The sequence below is a fragment of the Lepisosteus platostomus genome, chromosome 7 (genome assembly GCF_059453375.1).
Source record: "Lepisosteus platostomus isolate fLepPlt1 chromosome 7, fLepPlt1.hap1, whole genome shotgun sequence".
Classification (NCBI taxonomy): Eukaryota; Metazoa; Chordata; class Actinopteri; order Semionotiformes; family Lepisosteidae; genus Lepisosteus; species Lepisosteus platostomus.
Genome location: NC_142617.1, coordinates 15,422,881 through 15,446,115, shown reverse-complemented (window position 1 = coordinate 15,446,115; position 23,235 = coordinate 15,422,881). Strand labels below are relative to the sequence as shown.

Sequence of the window (23,235 nt, the reverse complement as noted above, 5' to 3'; positions counted from 1 at the left end):
GTGGTGTTTTCGTCTTTGAAAGTTGATTCGAAGGATCCCTGGGTTCAACCAACTAAAGGAAAGGTTGCCATCTAGCGTTTCCATCAGGTAGCGCTCGTAGTTGAGAAGGTGTTTGTCCTTCTGTGTCTGCCGTAGCCAGTGGAACTTTCTCGGACAGGTGATGCGGGCGGGCATATGACCCGTCTGGGGATAATCACTTTAGACGTAATCAGAATTGGATTATATACGACTGCGAGCTCTAATAAACCTGTATGGTGAACTGTTTAAGATTATATTGGGTTTCTTGAAACCGAAGAAATAAAGGGGGTTTCAGTTTTCGTTACAATGTTACACATCATGTAACTATTTTTCTCTATAATTTCTTGCTACCTCTGTTAAAGGCTTTTTAAGAGGTTACTGTGCTAATATTTCGAGAAGATTTTGGATTCGCCAGACAAAGCTACAGTACTAAACAGGTAAGATGTATTAGCCTATACGTAGCTAAAGATGTTATTTTCTAAACTTTAGTGATAGTTTAGGTGAGATTTAGTTGGTTCCCATAATTACATGGTTAGTATAGAGTTAACTGATTAAACAAATACAGTTAAAATGTGTATTAAAAGATGAACCTCGTGTAGACCTGGTTAAAAGGTTTAGTTCTTTGAAAGGAGCAGGCGATACGATTATTAATTACTTTTTAATACAACATTGCCTTTTATTTTAAACACGTTTAAAACTAAGACGTCACCCAGCAGCATACCTGGTTGTTAACGTATGTTTTTTTTAGTCACTAGATTAGAATCCTGTGTTCCCTACAATCCGAAAAGCCCCTGATTTGGTTATTGAAAGATGAATGTGTTTAAAACGTGTGAAACTGTCACGGGGTGTTTCTGGAGCGACTGCATACTTTTAATGACGTCTGTGAGATCCACCGTTAACCTGTACAAATATGTTTGCAATGCATTGTTTTAGTTATCTGGAAATTGTAATTCTCTTTAAATGTGAAATTTAAAAACCCTGAGACATGTCCTCCGGGAGCTGTCTTGGATCGGCTCTAGTAACTACAGCAGTAGCGGTTCACGCCTAAAAATACTTAGATTTTCCAAAGGATAAAACCGAGATTCTCTATTGGAACTGTGTAGACGCTATCTGCTCCTTTAACATTAGGCATAGCCCAGTTTTGTTGTAAACAGTCTCTGTCTTGCCTGAAGCAATAATGTGTTTCACCCAGATCTTCAGTAGAGGAAATAAGGCTCACTCTCGTACCATAGGAGGCTCTTGAATATATAAAAAACATGCTCACTGTGTGATACTGGTGACCTTTTGTGATTAAATATTCTCTAAAATGTGAGAAGTAGTAAAAACGAAATACCTTTTTTTTCAATGGGTTGGAAATAAATTATAGAAATCTAATCACCTTCAGGAGTCCCTGAAATGTCACATTTTTCTTAGTGTGTGTGCGCCCATTACTCTGCGTTTCTGATGGTTAACAGGCATGGAGAAGGTGGAAGCAGAGGAGCAGAACGATGCCAGAGTGCAGATCATCAAAGAGGACTACCAGAAGGCCTTCGAGTTCATCAACAGGGGGCTGACGGAGGATGAGGCAGGCCACAAGGCCGAGGCCCTGATGCTCTACAGGCAGGGGCAGCAGCTGCTGCTCAGGGGGCTCAGCGTCGCCTCTCGGGGGCCCGAGTGCACAGGATCTAGGTGGGAATCTGCCAGGCAGATGCAGCAGAAGATGCAGGAGACGCTGACCAACATCACGACCCGCCTGGCGGCGCTGGAGCCCGACGGAGCTGGGACAAGCCCGGGTCCCGCCAATGGGGAGCTGGGGTCCAGGGGCTGCGACGGTTTGTACCCAAAATTGCCTTCAAAGGAAAGACCAGACAGGCCCCCTCCCCCAAAGGTCTTGTTCCCAGAGGGTCAGCCTCCCGGGGCTGTAGGCGGGGTGCCTGTGCCTGGAACTGCCCCCACGTGTCAGGGAGTCTCTGGGGAGCTGCCCCCCGCCTACTCTCCGCAGGCTGCCGATGGCCACTTCACCATCTCGTACGGGACGGATGCCGGGGAGCTCTCCCTGGTCGGAGAGAACTTCTACACCTCGCTGCCCACGCAGCCGCCGTCCCTCCAGAGCCTGGGGGAGGATGGCGAGGAGCTGCTCTTCATCCAGCAGGGGGTGCAGATCTTCTTCGTGACGCCGGAGGGCCAGGTGAGCGCCCCGTCCTACCCTGGCTACCTGCGGATCGTCAAGTTCACCGGCGACCACTCCCAGGCGGCACCCCAGCGGCCTCCCGCTTTCCTGCAGGTGAGGGATCTTTAAAACCCCACATCTTTGTGGGGGTGAAAAAAGAGCACCGGCATGCCCTTTCTTTCAGTGATCACCCTATGGCGGTTTGCTCAAAAAAAAAGAGCCTTTCTCAGTGCAAGAAGCATTCTCCACCCGCTGACATTTTAAAAAACGCTTTGGCATTTGAAAGATTATTTGCGTTTGAGTCCTGCAGCTGGCAAATCATTTCTCTGCCGAAGCTAAAAAGGTAAAAACTGTTAACTCATGAAGTTACAGGGGCAGATGAAAGGAATGTCAGTTGGTGAAAAATGACATCAAAGCTGGAGAGAAGGTATGAATGTTAATCAGCAGCCTTTATTAATGTGCAAGTAAGTCCCCTTTCTTGAGACAAAGTGTAAGATTGAGACTCTTTTCAATTGGAGCTTGGCAGGAAAGGTAACTTAAAAGGCATCTTTTTATTCACAGAATGGAAGCTTCCGTCCTTTTTAGAAAATTGGTCTTCTGTTAGTATATTTTGAATATTTTTATGTTTTGTAACGCGGACTGTGGTAAAAACCTCCTTTTTGCGATGAGCATGTGTTACTACCCACTTGGCCTACCTTGCAGTATTTTAACTTAAATTTAATCTTTTTAAACTTGCAGTATTTTAATACCCCTTTTCTTTTAATTTTATTAGACTAATTTAGTTTGCAGTTTTACAAATACAGTAGATACTTTATTGATCCCGTGAGGAATTTGCAGATATATTTTAGACATATTAGATGATTATGATTTATTGAGGACATTTAGCAGCCTACTAATACTTACAATAGGAAGAAAAAAATTAATACTTTCAGTTTTGAAGAGAAAAGGGCATCTGATATTAAAACTGTCATTCTCAAAAAAGAATAAGTTCAGTTCTCTTGCAGCATTAAACAGACAGAAGGGAATAATCATCAGCATGCAAGCAATAAGCAGACATAAGTGATTGCTTCCTGCAAAACAGGATCTAACACACAGAAGTAGATCAAGAGTCAAAAAGCTTACTACAGCTAATGCCCAAACAGGGATATTGCAAGAAGGTAAAAATGATGTTTTCATACAGTAAATGTGCTTAAATCACATCTGAGAAGAGAGAGAATTTCCTCTAACAGAACCTGAAATCAGGAAGGTGGCTATCAATGTGAGATTTGATCTGTGCCACATAAGCAGTACATTGACCTGGGTACACTGAGGTCTGTTGGCAAGATGGTGCAGCACGACAGAGCTCTGATTACAAGGTAGAAGTCGATGATTCAAGAGAGGACTTGCAGAGGTGCATGAAGCTGTTAAAAGAAAGAAAAAGTCCCCTTATGTGATTCTTACTGTAGCTCACACAGGCTTTTTGTACATGAAAGTTCAGAAGGACATACAGTGGCTCCAGACTTTCATTCATTCCTGAACAGTCAGCGGGGAGTTTTTTTTTTATCTAGGTTCAGCTTCAGAGATGTTTTACGTGGGTGATTAAGTTTTATTAGATAATATATAATTTTATCAAAGGATATGGTTGTTCTTATATTGTATATATTTTAACTTTTAATTTCAACGTAACCAATTACAGTTCTTGGTAATTGCTGGCAAAACTGGATCAGACACTTACTTGTTACCGTCTTAAAGTAGTTAGCCCTATCAAAATTAGACTGTTGTTTATTTTCAGTGGTTACCTCATTGGTACTATATCTGATATTACCCAAAATCGTAGACTTTAGCACATTCCGTTTGATTACTGAAAAAATCAAAAATTTTATTTTCATGTGATTTCTTTATTAAATTTAGCTTTATCTATGCAAAATGCAAACCCTTAAATTGTCAGTTTAAAGTCCTCTTAATTGACTATCTGCATCAGTTTAAGCAGGTGACTTCAATTCCTGCAGTCTCAGGGTTGACCTCACTGTAATCAATAACACATCTTGTTTACACTGGTCCTAGCGACACTGTAAGAGACTGCTGGGTAATTTTAGTCAATGGCAGAGATCAGCTGATTTAGTTCTGTTGCATTAAATGTGGCTCCGCATTCCTGCCTTTTCAGATCACTTGCATATTATGAAGCTGCATGTCATGTGCAAACACACAACTTTCCACATTTGTAAAGCAAAATTTGTTAAAAGAGACCATTTTGAAAATACTTCCAGGGATTTGCCTTAATTTGTTCAGAACGTCATGGTGCAGTGTATCATATAAAACGAGCTGTTTCTGATAACTAACAATGGAGAATTGTATTCTAGCTGTCTTTGTGGGACAATTCAGGTGTTGGAACTATTTTCACCAAGTTTTCTAAAAGAAATGTGAGAGCCATTTTTATGGCCACAGACAATGCTCCATCAGAGCCAAGAGAAAGTCACATTTGTTGTGACAGGAAAATGCAATTGAACTGTCCAGAGAAGGACCTTTTAATTTAATCAGTATCCAAAATCGCCCATGCACAGATAGTATAGTAATAATGATTATGATACTCAGTATAGATTTTTTTTCCACCCAATTTATCTAATCACCAATGGTGGTAGATGTGGTAGATATTTTTCTTATTGCTATTAATGTGTTTAAGTATGTAAGGCCACCCAAACAACAATCGCAACAATCACTGCTGTTTATATTGATACATACGTACATCAACCCAAGGAGACCATGCATAAAACAGAATACACATTGTAATTAGAACTTGACCATGAATCAGACATTTTACCTTTAACACAGAAGTCTGTTTTAGTACAATTTGGAAATGTGGTATTTCCTTTCTGAGGCAATGAAGATTTTTTAGTCCCACAATCTTTGCCTCAGTTACAAGTCAGTGCTCTTTGTGTGAGAGAGCTACAGTCTATCTACAGCTACAGTTTGCCAGCAGCCATATCACCCTGTAACTTATAACTGTTACAGTACTTAGTGAAGCTAAGCAGGTGTGAGCCTGGTCAGTACCTGGATGGGAGACCTCCTGGGAAAAACTAAGGTTGCTGCTGGAAGAGGTGTTAGTGGGGCCAGCAGGGGGGCGCTCACCCTGCGGTCGATGTGGGTCCTAATGCCCCAGAACGCCAGAACGTCTGGGGAACGTCTATAGTGACGTGGACACTATACTGTAAACAGGCGCCGTCCTTCGGATGAGACATAAAACTGAGGTCCTGACTCTCTGTGGTCATTAAAAATCCCAGGGCGTTTCTCGAAAAGAGTAGGGGTGTTACCCTGGTGTTACCCTGGTGTTACCCTGGTGTTACCCTGGTGTCCTGGCCAAATTTTCCATCCTAATAATCCCCATCTATGAATTGGCTTCATTACTCTGCTCTCCTCCCCACTGATTGCTCATGTGTGGTGAGCATTCTGGCGCAATATGGCTGCCCTCGATCATCCAGATGGATGCTGCACATTGGTGGTGGTGGAGGGGATCCCCATTACCTGTAAAGCGCTTTAAGTGGAGTGTCCATAAAAGTGCTATATAAGTGTAATAATAAGCAATTATTATTATTATCTGCCAAACTGAAAAGGTAAACAAAGGAACAACATTCCAAACTAGTGCACACATCCATCTATATATAAAATTTTCAGTAACATTTCAGGTAACACTGGAAAGCAAGAAGACTAACATAGGAGTGAACATTTGTAGAAAAAAAATCTTAAAGTTCCATTAAAAAATTCCATCTTTGTCAACTCAAGATGGTAGTTTTATGTTGCTCAGACATTGAATTTCAATTCTTTAATGGATTTTTGAGAATAAAGAGTGTTTCTCCATGTTTCTCCTTGTTATGCATCCTCTTGCTTTTGAAGTATGTGATTGAATTGAGATTTTTTTCTTTTCTCTTCATGTCATCTTGGACTCTTGATAAAGACATTTTATGCACGTCCCACAAAGTTGAGTAACTGTAACTGAGTGATACACTGTGGAGTGAGATCACTGTTTCTTATTTCTGACCATTGTACTGAACTTATTTTCTGTAACTTGGCATTTCTCAACACATAACCATCACATTTCTACTTATCTCCACATATTGTATATCCTTCATAGTCTAAAGCTCTCCAATAATTTATGTTTGGCTGAATGTTCTTCCACCAACTAGAACAGCACAGAGGTCTTAACAATTTACAAATATAAAACTTGAATATACATATTTAATTAATATTACAGAAGAAAAGAACAAGGTCTTCTAGGGGTCAAAATGTTAACATTCGGGTTTGTTCCCAGGCAGTTGTGTGGTTTTCATTTTCCATGTATATCGAGCTCTTAAGCTAGGTCAAGCTCTTCGATGTTTATCATGCAGTCTAAAATTACTTGTTTGTCTTCACCTGGCAGGTCTGCGACTGGCTGTACCCCTTAATGTCGACGGACTCTCCTGTTCTGCTGTGTAACACAGGGGTGTACATGTTCCCTGATATGATGGCTCAGATTCCAGGATCCTATGTGGGAGTGGTGCTGTCCTCAGAACTGCCTGAGGCAGACCGAGACCTCTTCCAGGACCTGATGTCCCAGATGACTGACTTAAGAGTTCAGGTGAGTCGTAACAGTCATATTTTAGGAGCTCACTTCAGATGTTCCTTGGGAATTGTTCCTCTGATTAAGTATTGATAATACCCATGTACATATATTGAGTCATTAGTTTTGATATGCTAATGAAACATATACTCTATACAGTATGTGATATTTGTTTACCCCGTAGAGCATTTGTTTACCCCGTAGGGCCGTAGAGCATGAGACTCATAATCTCAGGGTAGTGGATCTGTGGCCGACGTTGGGTGCCGTGTCCTCCATGTTGGAGGTTAAGAGAGATAAGAGAAGATCACTTTATTAGACATATACAGTTTCTTGTATTAGGAATTCTTCTTTTCGCATACCCCAGCTTGCTCTCCATGAGACACAGAGACACAGACAGGGAGAGAAGCTTGGGGTCAGAGCACAGGGTCAGCCCCTGGACCAGTTGGGGTTAAGGGCCTTGCTCAGGGGCCCAACGGAGTAGGATTCCTCTGCCGGCCGTAGGATTTGAACCTACAACCTTCCACCACAGGCGCAGATCCTTAGCCACAGAGCCACCGCTCCACCACTTGTGTTGGGCACAAGGCTAACAACCCTGTCCCGTAAAAACCAAATGTTACGGTAACAGCAACAGAATGTTTTGGAAGCCATAAACAGGCAAACATCCATCCATGCATCCATACTGCAGGTCAGGTTTATTATAAAAAATAGTGCTAGTAGTACTTTTAGCAAAATCCACTCTTGTGAAAAAACTTTTTCTTGGTTCATTAATTTTGAAGGTTAAAGTTTTTTTTTTAAATTCTACAGGGTTTGTAGCACAGTATTGTAGCCATTTTTTAAATTCTTCCAGTTATTAATATGAACAGCTGTCATATGTAAATTACATTGGGTGTAATTTGATAAATCATACAGTCAGTTGATCAATTAAAAAGCTGAAAACATCTTATGGATCAGACCGAGAAAAAATTTCCTGCAGTTGGTTGCGTTTCCCCCAACGTTATCCCCAACACGGGCTAGTATAACAGATTGGAATATGAATGTAGTCACGCCGTGTTCAACAGGAACTACGCTTTTGGAATGCATCCTATTACCATAGAATTACACAAAGCATAACCTGGCTAAAATGTTGATGCATTTGAATAATAAGTGTAAATAATAATAAACGTTTTAAGAGAGCAACGCCTTTATTTTCACTTTTGGTGGCAGGCTTTCATTCTTGAAGTTCAGTTCAGTTTTTGCCTTCAATTTAAAATTAAATTTAATGAAAAATATAAATGCCTGTACTTTACCAGTATTTTAAAATGGTAATGAAACAATATTAATTTACTTTTACAAGACTAATATTCTACATAAAAAGGATTTTTTTCTCACTTTTAATTTGGGATTATTATTTAAAGAATGTGCTGCATGTAAGGATATAGCTTATTTGCACTTGATTAACCATCATTTGTGTATCTTTTTAGCTTTCAGGTGTATTTGAAAATTTAAGGGGCTTGCATAAAAAGGTACTGAAATAAACACTGTAAAACCTCTGAATTTTAAGCCTTTCACCAATTGGATTTCCAATCTTAAAGGCAATTAAATCTATTTGTTTAAATATCAGAACCTAAATATTCAAACTACAAATAACTGCAAATTCATAATCTGCATTGAGAATGTTAGGTAAAATTGTATTGCTAATGTATTGGACCAAATTTTTTGACCTTTTTTATTGCTACTGTCATATATGAAGGTGTTCACATTCTGAACACAAGTGGGGTTATGGATATATCGCTGCCATTAAAGAGCTTCACATATATCAACCATGCCTAAATACAGGATCATATAAAACAATAAAATACCAGGGCTGTATTATGTAAATATCAGTAATTATGTTAGTTACATAATGTTATTATGTAAATAACATTAAATACAGAATAAAATGTGAAAATCATTGAATAAGAAGTAATATTTTATTTTTTAACATCACTGCACAAGATTTATTATTCTGTTTCTTAATAAGGTTTAGATTTTTGTCAGTGACCTTATGCAACATTTCTTTCTGTTTTTTGCACTTCCAGTTTCTCCTTAATAAATAGCATATTGCTTACCGCAGTCGTACCAGTTACCCATTAGAGCATCAGCAGGGCACACAATCACTATGTGGTACATAGCAGTCACATAACTTGTCCGTCATGGGTTTGCAGGGCTGCACCAGGTAAATTACAATTTCTTTTGACGTTAATAATATTCTTTGCCCTACGCCTATATTGTAAGATGCCTTTTGTTAGAATCCTGTCACATAGCTCTATATAAAAACAAATCGTAATACAGTAGTGTAGTATTCACATACATATTATAGTGTAGTGTAAAAAAAACTATTTTTGATTTACATCATTCAGCTTGAATATTCTCAAACATGTTTGAATTTTGAACAACTGGATTTGATATCCCGAATGTCTTTGCACACGAAACACTTGAGTTTCCTACTTGAAATGCTTGAGATGTCAGATGGTGTTTACAGTGACTAATACCTACTGCTGTAGGCTGAGAAAGTACATTGTAAAAGCACTGTTCACTGCTGTAGTACTGTATGCAAGGATTGACAACTGTGGTGATTACCAATTATTCTGTGGAATTTTCAATGGCATTCAAATTATGAAAAAATCCAAAATGAAAGAGACCTTTTTAAGTAAACTAGCCCTTTCTAGCAAATACTGCACTACTCTTACACTGCAGTATATTGTGTACATTTGTTTCACAGTAGTCTTCTAATGTGTTAAATGTATCTAATATGAATATGCCAAACATTTGCCATTTAATATTAATTCAATAGAAAATGCTTGTGCAATGTCTGGGGCACATCACCAAATGGGAGTCCATTTTTGATGTAGTACAGCAGCTGGTTTGCTTCTATACTTTGGCACACTTAATCTGCAAAATGCCTTCATCAGCATACTTCAAGATTAGACTATCTAGAGAGTAAAGATAATCATTTTGTAATGCTCTTATTGAGCAAGAATACAGCTGCTTGTTTAGCCTCTGAAATGAAATGTGTTGGAAATACATCTATAATGATGCTCATATAACTATGGAGATGAATATACAGTTTAGCCATCCAGATGAAGTACACTTGTGAGTTACTAGAAGATATTTGATTGGAAATGAAGAAGTGAACAGTCTATGTGTGTGTAGAAATTCATCAACACAAAGGCACTGGTAAGAATAAAAATGCCTTGAGTATTAGAATTATTAGCCGATACTAAGGACACAAAGATTGTGTGTCTTTAAATAATGTTACTCTTATGTATTTTGCATAAGGAAATATATTAAAATAGTTCTTTAATGTAAAAGAACAGTGGAATACATACATCTCTATATGAATCATGTACTTCTCATCACTGGTTAAAACCTTTCCCAATTAGTCAATAACTTTTTTTCCCCCATGGACTTTTCTTCATTGGATTAATCTATTAAAACTTACAGTCTCTGTATATTGGGTGCCTCGTCCATTAACTCAATTTACAGAACTAATTCTCTCAAAGTGCTAACCCAAAAGCCTGCATTATTTGCATTAGTTTAGTATGCAAGCTCTGTTTGGTTTTTAGTTTTCCCTGCAGAAGGCAATGGCAGGTGGAGAGCATTTGTTGGCACTTTCTCTTGACCAAGGAGAACAACTGGGCATTGTACCATATAGGACAAGGAGCACTTTGTCAAAGAAGCTGTTTACAACATTTACAAACTCTGAAATTGTGTTGGGGGATGTTGCCCTAGGTCACATGAACGTAGCATTATAAATGTTACTGAAATTTGAAGTCCAAGTGAAAAGCTCTAAAATCTCTTATCACAACGACCCTTTTAAAGGCATGTTTTGGTTTTGTTTCCTTTCCTGCTGATTAGATAGCTGTGGCTTTGCTTGCACTCACTTTTTTAGCTGGCAGTAGTCACAAGAACGATCAAGCCAAAACGAGAGTATCCAATTTCCTGTTTAATATGTGGTACTATAGTTGCATAAACATTCCTGAGATGCATAATTCATCTCCTCTGGTCTCATCTCCTCATTTATCTGGTGCAATATTATAGCATGATTAGAATGCAACAACATTGCGAAAACTACATTTTCAGAAACGTGTTCTAAAAATGCAATTTTTTTTTTGAAAGTATTTTGCAGCTGTTGGTGTGCACATGTGGTTTGCAAGACAATATTGGCACCTTTTATTCAGAGAAAGACCAAATGTTTCCCCCCCGGCAACACTTAGTGCTTTTCAACTAGTGTGAGAAGGGATGAGCACGCACTGTACAAGGTGGCCCAGAAATAACACAAAAGCAGTCTCTTCCTCTTTACATCACAAAAGCGGGAAACGGGAAACGCAGTGGGTGCACAGGGTGCAATAAAATGGAAAAATGAAAAATCTGTGCAAATATGCACGTAATCTGTGCACTTGGATTTGCTTATCATTTGTTACCTTTACCCAGTTATGTACTCACTGAATTTTTAATGTCTGTGAATCAGTGCTCCACTCCAAGACACTGTGGAGCCAGCTGCTTTAAAAGGTGAACAGTTATGGTGTGTCTGGCCTTACTCATTCTCTTGTCTGCTATACACAAATTGTAGCTGCGAGCTGGCAGTTCCAAATGAGGTGCGAATAAAAGAAAGTACATTAGATTTTTTAAAACACCTTCATTTTAGCTATTTAGCAATCTACAATGCCAAATTACTTTAGACTGAAAAAGTAAAATAAGTGACCAAACCCAATTAGAACTGTGTGCAGACACAATGTATGGAAATACCATGTGCTTGTGGTATTTGTTTTATTGAACTTCAAATAAAGATTGCCAATAAGTAAATGAGCTGGGACCATAATGGTCCTTTTCAAAAGGGGAAAAAAAAATCTAAAGGTCAGTCAGCTAATTGTCATTTTAAAGGACAATTAATCATTGTTTAACTTTTTAATATTGGTTTAACCTCCGACTGCCTTGAAGGCCCAGGAAGAACCAGCAGACAGTATCAACCTGAGCCAGAAGGTGCCCATCGTCCCACTAGAGGGAGAGGCAGCGGAGAAAGAGAAGTCCCTGCCTGACTGGAGTGAGAAAGTTGCCCACGGTATCCTGTCCGGTAAGGCTTGCTGCTGTACTGTGCTACTGTTGTTTAAGTCAGGGTAGATTTGAACAGGCAACAGTGTCTGGTTCCACACTTTCTTCTCTCAAGTCATGCTTCTCATAAACCCCACTGTTTCACACCAGCCCACTATATTCCTACTATGTGCCCAATGTTGTCGTTTTACATGTTGCAAATACATGGAGTAAAAAATGACTGTGTTCATTATCTTCCTACCTGTGCATTTTATCATGTTGCTGTGCATTTCATTTACTTTTGGCTAAGCAAAATCTCATCAAGTATAATTTTAGAAGATGTTGGCCAGGTGTAGAAGCATTTATAGTTCAAAGCTTCCACCTGTGTATGAATAGCGGTCGCCCACTTTTGTATCTTTAAATGTAATCCTAGGGCAAGTTACCTTCAGAAGGCAAGGCGTTTTAGGGGAGAATCAGATTGTGATGATGACATTTTGAACTCAAAAGAAGTGCATTTTGCAAATCAAATTGTGGGTATAGAAAGTCACCAACCCCTTTCAAAATGTGTACCTTTTGTTATATGACACTCTGAAAATAAAAACAAATTTCCATTTTTATTTACATACAGTAACCCACATTAGCCAAGTGAAAATAAAATTCTAAAACATTCTGAAAATGAATTAATATTACAACAGTAAAATACCTTATTTGGTTAAGTGAACACCCCCTTTACAATTGTATTTGTAAACTTGCTCAGATATAATCAATCACCTTACAGATCACACAACAAACTAACTGGCTCCCACCTGTGATCAATTGTGGTGATTTTGATTTAGTTCGGAATAAAAGCAGCTGTTTCTAGAAGATTCAGTTGCTTGGAAGTGTATTTCAAAGCAAAGAATTCACTATGGGCAGAAAGGTGCTTTCAAAAGAACTTCGAGATAAAGTTGTGGAAAGGCAGGAGATGGGTAAAAAAAGATTTCAAAGGCTTTAAGTATCCCATGGAGCACAGTCATGACCATCATTAAGAAGTGGAAGGCATATGGCACCACCCAGACCTTGCCTAGAGCAGGCCGTCCCTCCAAACTGGATAACTGAGCAAGAAAGAGACTGATCAGAGAGGCTACCAAGAGACCAATGGCAACTTTGAAGGAGCTATAGGCCTTTATGGCAAAGACTGGCCATTGTGTGCATGTGACAACAATATCACAAGCGCTCCACAAATCTGGCCTGCATGGGAGGGTGGCAAGAAAAAAGCCACTCCTTAAAAAAAGCCACATCAAGTCTGGTTTATGTTTTGGTAAAAAGCACCTTAAATATTCTGTGACCAAGTGGCAAAAAGTGCTATGGTCAGATGACGCCAAAATCAAACTCTTTGGCCGGAATGCAAAACAGTACATCTTACCATCCAAAGAATACCATTCCTACAGTGAAGCACGGTGGTGGCAGCATCCTGTTGTGGGGGTGTTTCTCTTCAGCTGGGACTGGGGCACTTGTTAGGATTGAAGGGAAGATGGGTGGTGCAAATTACAGGCAAATTCTTGAAGAAAACCTGCAGCCCTCAGCCAGGAAGTTGAAAATGGGAAGATGGTTCTCCTTTCAAAGGCAATGACCCAAAGCACACCGCCAAAGCAATTGTACAGTGGCTGAAGGACAGGAAGGTCAATGTCCTTGAGTGACCTAGTCAGAGCCCCGACCTAAATCCCATCAAAAATCTTCAGAATGACTTGAAGAGGACAGTCCATCAACTGTCACCATGCAGTTTGACTGAGCTTGAACACTTCTGTTAGGAGAAAGGGCAAATATTTCTCCCTCTAGGTGTGCAAAGTTGTTAAGAGATGCATCTCAAGGCTGTAATTCAAGCATAATGTGCTTCCACCAAGTGTTAGCTCAGGGGGGTTATCCAACCCAATTATTCTACTTTTTTTCCAGATATTTTGCTTTCTTTTTTCACTTGGATGTTGCAAGGTACAATTTGTAAATAAAACTGGAAAAAGTCTGATTTTATTTGTCTTCTTTTTGGGCTTTAGGGCAACAAAAGGTGAACATTTTGAAAGGGGGTGGTGACTTTCTATACCCACTGTATATACTGTTACCAAGGCCTTTTTCTGTATAGGAGCATCGTGGCTCAGCTGGGGCCTTGTCAAAGGGGCAGAGTACACAGGAAAGGCCATTCACAAAGGAGCCTCCAAACTGAGAGAACACATAAACCCAGAGGACAAGCCAACCCAGGTCAGCCCTACTGTGGCTAAGGGGCTGCATGTTGCCAAGCAAGCAACCGGTGGAGCAGTCAAAGTCAGCCAGTTTCTGGGTAAGACTTGTTTTCTGATGGGTATAATGATAAAATAATGATTACAATTCCTGGTAGGATTTGGTATGATCACAAGCTGGTTTAGATTATGTCCCCATGTCAACAGTGAACAAGGAAGCTTGATTATTTAACAGATTTTAGATTTTAGAGTCTGGCTTTGTGTACTGTAATTCTGCTGTGGATGTGTTTAATTGTAACTGTCAATTGGTGGCACTTATGGACGGTTTTCATTTCCTTTTTTTTAGACATTCCACATTGAGGAAGGTATAGGCCACAGTGCATACAGTGCTGCTTGTAAGGATGTGAACCCTTCATCTTTCATGTCTTTGAAAAATTATCTTAAAAACATATTTTATCTGAGCTCTAATATTTAATGAAGATAACCTGCATAACCGACCATATATATATAGGAACAAGTAATAGGTTTATTCCATGCTGAAAAAAAGAAGAAAGAAAACACATTTCGGGCTCCATGGCCGAAACGTTGCGTTTTCTTTCTTTCTTCTTCAGGCTCCACAGCCGAAACGTTGTGTTTTCTTTTTTTCAGCATGGAATAAACCCATTACTTGTTCCTTTGCAGCGTACGCATGCTGATGCAGCTCCCCACCTGAACATATATATATATAGTTTCATTATTTATTAAATAAACCATGATTCGATTCAATTAGTGGTGGCACATCCTTTAGCTGCTGTGACAGCAACGAGACATGTTCTAAAGTTACTAATCAGTCTGTTACATCTGCTTTGGGGAATTTTTGACCATTCTTCCTTACAAAACTGCTTTAACTACTCTAGGTTTGTTGGCTGGAGCAGCCCACTTCAGGTCTATCAGTTGAGATCTGAACTTTTACTTGGCCATTCAAAAACATAAAACTTCTTCCACTTAATCCATTCTTTGGTAGATTTGCTGGAAGGTTTTGTGTGATTGTCATGCTGAAGGACCCTTTTTTGGCTCAACATCAGCTCATGCACAGAGGGTCTGCTGTTCTCCTCCAGAATATTTTGGTATGATTCTGAAATTCATAGTTCTCTCAATGATGGTGCGTTGTCCAGGTCCATGGGCAGAAAAGCAGCTCCAAACCATGACACCCCCCCCACCATGCTTGACAGTGGGGATATGGTTATTTTGGTGGTAGGTTTTCACCAAACATGGCATTTGTTGTTGTCAAAAATATCAAAAAATCATACTCAATTTCAGACTCATACGTCCATTCTTACAGAACATTCTTCTAAAAATCTACAAGATCATCCAGATATCAAATTGTTGAGGTATGAACAAGGACATCAGCTGCAACAGGAGAGGCCTGGAGATCTTTGGATGTGGTCCTAGGGTTCTTTTGGATATCCTGTGTGAGTTTTCTTGTTGCTCTGTGGATAAATTTAAAGGACATCCACATCTAGGTATGACCACTGTAGTCTTGGATTTTCTCCATTTGTACACGTTTTGCTATGGTTTTATAAACTGCTTACAACACTGAGGTCATATGAGGTCTCTTTAGATTGGGGCACTGTGTATTACACTAACCTGTATCGGTAAGACCAAATTGATTTGGTGTCTTACCATTAAATAGTAGAGGGACTTCCAGACTTTGTCCTGGTGATTGGCTCTTTGATTGGTTAACCTGGTATCCAATTAATTTAGCACCGAGTTATACTTCATTGAATGATCTAATGAACTTTGTGGTTCACTTAACTTTGCATATGCACTAATTCTTTTTCATCTATTTCTTTTTTTTATTACATGAATCCATTCCCCTAAACAAAACATAATTTGTTGATGTAAACCCTTTCCTTTAAAAAAGTAAGGACTAGTTTTGATTAAACAAGAATTTCGTAGTAAATATGTTACATTTAAAGAGTAGGGGTTCACAAACCTTCAAGCAGCACTGTATGTGCTCACTTTTGTCATTTTTGACATGGAAAAAAATGAAAACCTTTTTTGAATGACAGTCATTTGTTTTTTACTTTGAACATTATAGGATGTAGCCATCCAAACTCAGTTGAAATGCATTCTTGTTTATTTGTGAGTTGAGTAAGCAGAGAAGTGAGGCATTAGGAAGATGATGCAGCTGCACTTGTTATAATGTTATAATTTAAGAGTTTTTAATTGTAAAACACATTTAAATGATGACTTCTGTTTAGTGATGGTAGCTCAGATGACGTTTGCCATTTCAGAAACAAACTGTTTAACAGTGGTTAACTTTCAAGTTTGACAGAGCTGAGATGACAGCACAGGCACAATTGTTTGTCTGCTTCATGCCGTTTTCTATGCTTAAGTGGACGGAGTCTGTACTCTGGCCAGCTGTGTGGGCAAGGAGCTGGCACCTCACGTGAAGAAACATGGCAGCAAGCTGATCCCCGAGTCCTTGAAGAAAGACAAAGAGGGGAAGTCCAACATAGACGGGGCTATGGTGGTGGCAGCCAGTGGAATACAAGGTAGGCCTTAAGGGTACGGCTTAAATAAGAGACTTGGTCTTTTTCACTCACAGAAACTGGAAGATTCTTACAGGGCAGTTCTTATGTCATTGCATACCTTGATACAGAGGGTGTATTGGCAGCTTTTAATTTTGGTTTATTTTTATGCTGAATTCCTACTGTAGGATTTGCAACAGTTTGGACTGGCTTAGAAGTAGCAGCAAAGGATATAGCCAAAAATGTGGCATCGGAGACCGTGCACACTGTGAAACACAAGTAAGTGGCACTTGGGTACTTTGTCATGCAGAGCTGGTGAATTCATTTTCAGTGTATTGTAGCCATTACTCACCTAACATCCTGTGTTAAGATTGATCCTAAAGATTGCAATATAAATGTACATATACTAATATAGCACTGAATACATACAAATTTAAGGGTGTAAAAATAGTAAGATTTCATTAATTTGGCTATATAGGATGTGAAAGTTTAGGTAGTATTTCTTGTGTATGATCCATATACTTTTCTTATGCATAATGCAAAGAACATTAAAAAAACATTTTATGCTCCGGTCACTTTCTAATTCAGCAACGTCTGAAAATGTTGTCATTAATCAATATTTAACCACCAATCTGAAACAATTTTTGATTCCGTACTCTTAAAGAAAAAACAATTCACACTGTGAAAACAAAAATAAATATTGACTAAATAATAAGCCCATCAAGTTCTGAAGATAACCACAAATTGATTAATATATACTGCATATGTTGGTATCGACTACTCCATTTGGTGTATGCATTTTTTCTGTACTTTCCAGACACGGCACTGGTACACTTTTCTAATTATATGAGGTGACATCCTGTGTGCGGAGTATCAGAGTACAATAAGATTAACCTACTTATTATATACAGGTACCCGTTAGTGATGAAGATGAACTTACGACAATCTTGGCCTTTTTGCTTTATTTTGTATGTGGGGTAGGGTTGTGCAGTGCACTTTTAATGGTTTTGTTCTTCAAATTAAAAAAAAAAGTCAGCACTTCTAGGCACACTGAATTGAGTTCTGTTTCACAGACTGCATTATGAAGTCACTATTGTAAATTTGGCTTCTTCTTTCTTATTTCAGATACAGGGGTCTACAAAGCAACTTGTCCATGTAGACGCATTTGCATTGTCAAAAACTAAAACTAAAAATTAATTACCTCCTAGTAACTGTCACTTGCATGCCTTCTTAATTTCAGACTTGCATGACTTCCATTAAGAAATTTACTACTACTTTGAAAAATGACTTACTTTATGTGAATTTGATGCAACTTCAAGCTTGTCCCATAATGAACAAATCAGATATTTACCCTACAGCAATTATGAACTCTGTTCTAAATAGTTCAATTGTTTATTAATACATAAAAACTGATTTTGTTTTACAGCATGAGCATCATATTCAATTAATTTTAAAATGATTTAATCTATTGCTGGGGTTAAACTAAAGACTGAATGTATCATGCAAGACATGCACATGAGAAATAGTTTGTGAACCCTTAGGAATTATATGGATTTCTGCATGAATGGCTCCTAAAATGTTATCTGATCTTCATCTAAGTCATAATAATAAATACAACTTTATTGAACAAATGGTTTAAACTATCAAGGTCATTAATGGAAAAAGTATGTGGAACCTCCTTTATTGGCAATAACCTCAACCAAATGCTTTCTGTAGCTACTGATCAGACCTGCGCAGAGGTTAGGGGGTATTTTGACCAAATCCTGTATACAAAACTGTTTCAGTTCATGTATATTTTTGGGATGTCTTACTTGAACGGCATGCTTCAGATCACACCACAGCAATTCAAAGGGATTGAGGTTGTGACTCTGACTTGCCCATTTAAAATACGGAATTTCTTCTGTTTGAGCCACTCCTTTGTTGATTTACTCATATGATTTGGATCATTGTTATGTTGCATGACCAAACTCCTTTTGAGTTTTAGATCACAGATAGACACCCTGACATTCTGCTGTAGAATTTCCTGATACTACTTTGAATTCATTGGTCCATCAAAAGTTAAACTTTTGTCTCATCTGTTCACAGAACATTGTTCCAGTAGTGCTGTGGAACATCCAGGTGGTCTTTAGCAAACTTGAGACAGGCAGCAACGTTTTTTTTTGGAGAGCAGTGGTAATCTCCCATGAACACCACTCTTGTTCTGTTTTTTTCTTATGGTAGACTCATGAACAGATGTTATCAAGTGCAAGAGATGCCTGCTGATCCTTAGCTGTCACCCTAGGGTTCTTTGTCACCTGTTTGAGGATTCTATGGCGTGCTCTTGCACCAATCTTTGTAGGACTCCCACTCCTAGGGAGAGTAGCAACGGTGCTGAATTTCTTCAATTTGTAAACTATCTGCCTGACCGTGGACTGATGGAGGCCCAAGTCTTTAGAAATACTTTTGTAACCCTTTCCAGTCTTCTGAGCTTAAACAACTCTTTTTCTGAGGTCCTCCAAAATCTGTTTTGATCAGGCCATATTCCACTTCAACAGAATTCTGTTGTGAAGAGCAGGTAACCAAAATTGTGTGATTTCTGATACGGCAGGGCTGGTCAAACCCACACTTGAATTGATTGGAATACCTGACTCCAATTACCCTCTTTTCAAGATGTCATTATCCCAGAGGTTCACGTACATTTTCCATCAATTACCTTGATTATTTAAACCATTTGATCAATAAAGATATGGCAATGTAAAATGTTCTGTGTTGTTTGATAAAAAATACTTAATGTCTTTATTTATTATTATGACTTAAATGAAGATCAGATCACATTTAAGGAGCCATTCATGTAGAAATCCAAATAATTCCAAAGGGTTCACAAACTTTTTCTCACAACTGTATGTACTGCAAATACTGTATAAAAGTTCTGCTGAGAAATTAGCATTTCAGCTTCTCGCAGTCGTTGCATTTGCTAGTATTTGTAAATGTTCTGTACCAGAAGGAACCCTTAAACTTTTGGGGATCATGCAGATTTAAAAAAATATATATTACTACTTAATTGCAAAATATATGTACTGAATTGTAGCCATCTTGCGATTCTTTGAATCACATTTAGGTTTGTGTTCTCCTTACAACTGTATGACAGAGGAATTGTCTGTTTTGTGCAAAAACAGGAGTTCTGGTGAAGGTGAAAATTGCATTTTAACCATGTCAAAACCTGCATGTTGCATTCTTCCTGGGGACAGTGAAAGCCAATTCAGCTGACGTGTTCCATCTCCATCAGCCTTAGCTGTCCTTACATCCATCTTAGTAATGGACTTTGGCATGTGGCTGCTTTTATTCCCCCCTCGCTGCTTGCTCTTCCCCTTTCTCACCTTCACACAGTGTCCCTGATTATTGTTGATTAAGGTACGGCGCAGCTGCTGGCCAGGCCACAGACCACGCCGTGAACTCTGCCATCAACATGGGAGTCACCGCGTTCAACATAGACAATCTGGGCATCAAGGCAGTGGTGAAGAAAACGGGCAAGGAAACTGCCCACGCCATCCTGGAGGACTACAAGATTAAGGAAAAACAGGAGAAGAAGGAAGAGAAGTAACAGCCCTCAGATCCCTGCTTTCTGTCCCTTAGAGCCTTAATATTTATCAAATTATTTAAATTCTTAATTTATATTCAAGAAGCAAACAAATGACGATCTATAAGCTGAAGGTTTACAATATATGAAATTAAAGAGGTAGCACTTTAAGACAACTTGTCTCACACTGTAAGAAAACAAGATGACAAACCTGTGGTAAAGGTGGGGTTGCACTGTCACAGCCTTTAGTTATATACAATGGTCTAGTTTGGACTAGGCTTCAAACCAGAATTATACTCCTCTGTTCTTTCCCCTAGCTACCAGCAAATATTTTATAGATTTACATTTGTGGTTTATGTTTCAAAACTATTGTAAATTGTTTTCACAAAAGTAGTCGACTTAAGCCACCAAATAATAAGAAAATCGAAGTTGGAAAAATATACTCTGTTGTGTAAAAGGTGGCTAATCCAATTCTACAACTAGTTTACATGAAGAATACAAATCAAAGTTTAGTCAAAATGCTACCTTTTTGATGGTGACATAAGCGAGAGCTCTACTGTAGTTGTTGATGAATATGTTTGCTTCGATAAGTGACTTAGCGTTTCTTCATTAACATGCTGTTTTTAGATTGTTCTAATAGTTTAGCTTTAAAATTGCAAATACCTATTTTTGTTTGCCAAGAACAAGGAAAAACTCTGGTCTGACTATTACAACCACCTCATGCCATGTGATACTTAAGACCATTCCACAATAATGCCTTTAAGAGTGTTCTAAAAAGTGGCTTTTTAATGGCATTGTGAAACTATATGCACTGTACAAAGCATTAACCATGAAAGAGGGTAAAGAATACACCGACCAATGAACAAAATTAATGTTAAAAAAGAACTGCATTTTGCATTTTTACTACCAAAAATATATATTTAGGGAACAAAATACCATTACATGTATTTAGAGACATTGGACATGCTGTGTTTTCTGGGTTGTATATTCAGCTGAGGAGGGCTGTTTCCAAAGCCTAAAGGTTTAGGAGCTCACTGCCACATTTTGCAGCTGCTATTCTTTCCAGACGAGACTGGGCCTGTAAAGGAAAGATGTTTAATTCAGCAATTGTTTTTAACTATTTTTACACTGTACCAAAGATGGCTAACTTGGTAGACTGGCAAACATATGCTATTTTTCACATTTTTTGGTTGCTACTGATTGTTATAATACAGTCCACCACTAAGCTCATTCAGAATCACTGGACAATTCTTATTCATCTTTGTAAAATGGAACTACTCACTCGTCTATAAAGAAGTCTATGTAAAGATCTACTGTCACTTCTTTTTCATAAGAAGTAATAAATAGCAATGAATTATATTCCCTGTACGTGACTGGTCTGTCTCTGTGCTTTTATTATTAATGTTCATTTGCAAATAAACCATGCCCCCCTCATAGAGCTTTGCTAAATTGCATCTGTCCTATGGTTAACATTGTGGCAAGTCAAAACTAAATTTGTCTTAAATTCAATTCAATCAATTAGGACTAAGGTTGTAATTCGCTGGTACCAGTACATGCTGCCACTACCTGATTCAGTCATCTGGTAATTGATCTATACTGTAGAAACCTAAAGAAAAGAGGCATTGAAATATATCTTAATAATTAGCATTTAGATTTCCCTGGATTTTATAAAACACTTCTAAAAACCATGGAAGGCTTACTCCCCACCATCTGCAGCTTGGCTGTGTTTCTTTATGGCAGCTGTGAACAAGGTATTAACAATTTTCAAACACGGTTACTTTATTCCAAGACAGGACTTCAGGGTACAGTTACAAGTACCATGATTTGGGGTCTGAATAATTAAACCTCAAGCACTCTGAAAACAATTTTTGGAGTGTTCCCCTTTCTATCATGCACTTTCATTTCAAATCCCTTTGCAAGTTTAATTTCTAGGTTCAGACGTTTGATGGAAAGTGGCGGTTCTTATTACCTGATTGAATGACTTGTTAAGGTGGTTCAAGGCTAGATTTTGTTTTAGCATCTTATTCTGGTATTCTGTAAGTTTTTGAGTCTCCTTTGTGAGTTTTTCTGAAATGAGAGTAATTGAAACCATTTCAACTTCACAGTGTGTTTAAGAAGCATAACATGTAATCCAAGGAAATGTGTAATCTATTGATGCTTATAGTATGGGGTTTGTAACAGAAGTGAGAAACCGATTTAAATGCCCAATTATTTTCTACCACTGTACACTTAGAATACACTAGTATTGACAAAATGATCAATTCTTAGCACTGGTTTGTGTGTAAACGCACCATGTTTCCTGGATTAGTGTCCTATCCAAAATTGTAATTGTAATTGTAAAAATTGTGCACTGAACAACTGAGGAAAAATATCTGAACTGTCAGTCCTGGTCATCCTATCTTTCTGTTGATGGCACTGTATTTGAATTTCAATTTAATTGAAGAACTTGAAGGTGATATTTGATCCAGGCTTAACATTGGACCCACATGGGCAAAACATTGTAAAAACATCATTATTCCATCTCAGAAACAATGCCAGACTATGTCCTGTGTTGTTTGTGACTGCTGCCGAAAAGCTAGTTAACATTTTCATCTTCTCTAGAATTGATTAATGTTTAATAGCACCCTACTGGCAGAAGTACCTAAATCCACACTTAAACTTTAGTATTCTCACAATGTGGTAGCCAGAATCTTGACCAGGTCTTGTGCAAGTAATTACATTACCCCTGTCCTGGAGTTCTTGCACTGGCTTCCTATACTTATAAGGCTCCAAGTCGCTTGGCACCTCAGTATCTGTCTGGCTCTTTTCCTACTCTCCACTTTGGAACCTTGGTTCATCTGACTCTAGTCTCCTGTCAGTCTCTCATGCCTGTCTACACTCTATGGCTGACGAACCTTCTCTCGCTTTGGTATTCTATACGCAAGATATCAGAGAATCACCTTCCCTGAATCCAGACTCAAAATCTTATCATTTAGAAAGGCTTTTACTTTCATTGATGTCTGTCTGCCTCTTTGCATCTGCTATTACATTATAAACTCCTCTGTTTTTTTGTGCTAATTTCATATCCTATCTTTGTTGTTGTTTTCATTTGTTTTACTTTTCTATAAATCGCTTTGAGTAGTTGCTTTTAAAGACGCTATATAAAATAAAGTTTATATTACTACCCATTG

The 23,235-nt window shown here is 38.5% G+C and overlaps 1 protein-coding gene and 1 long non-coding RNA gene across 5 annotated transcripts; one reads left to right on the top strand and one right to left on the bottom strand.

The window, feature by feature from the left end:
- Nucleotides 1-140: 140 nt before the first annotated feature.
- On the top strand, nt 141-21,424 carry sparta (spartin a). Of its 4 annotated transcripts, XM_088639461.1 has the most exons (10): nt 141-455; nt 1,473-2,281; nt 6,558-6,755; nt 8,198-8,239; nt 11,697-11,829; nt 13,903-14,097; nt 16,375-16,533; nt 16,698-16,788; nt 17,635-17,664; nt 19,900-21,424. In XM_088639461.1, exons 2-10 carry the CDS (start codon nt 1,475-1,477, stop codon nt 20,087-20,089), a joined length of 1,845 nt encoding a protein of 614 aa, XP_088495587.1. In that variant the 5' UTR covers nt 141-455; nt 1,473-1,474; the 3' UTR covers nt 20,090-21,424. The 4 variants fall into 4 exon arrangements, with proteins under 4 accessions (XP_088495587.1, XP_088495588.1, XP_088495589.1 ...); XM_088639462.1 differs by lacking the exon at nt 17,635-17,664; XM_088639463.1 differs by lacking the exon at nt 8,198-8,239 and having other exon boundaries at nt 142-455.
- LOC148658368 (uncharacterized) lies at nt 20,934-22,986 on the bottom strand. Its single transcript, XR_015940056.1, has 3 exons — nt 22,789-22,986; nt 22,035-22,132; nt 20,934-21,143 (listed from the first exon to the last, which is right to left on the bottom strand). It is a non-coding gene; the product is annotated as an uncharacterized LOC148658368 (long non-coding RNA).
- Nucleotides 22,987-23,235: the final 249 nt, after the last annotated feature.

What these genes read in the sequence shown, in the direction of transcription:
- sparta (XM_088639461.1), top strand. Translation starts at nt 1,475, where the DNA reads ATGGAGAAGGTGGAAGCAGAGGAGCAGAACGATGCCAGAGTGCAGATC. An exon ending in TAAGGGGCTTGCATAAAAAG is followed by an intron (nt 8,240 to 11,696) that starts GTACTGAAATAA and finishes ACTGCCTTGAAG; the next exon opens with GCCCAGGAAGAACCAGCAGA. An exon ending in TGCCCACGGTATCCTGTCCG is followed by an intron (nt 11,830 to 13,902) that starts GTAAGGCTTGCT and finishes TTTTCTGTATAG; the next exon opens with GAGCATCGTGGCTCAGCTGG.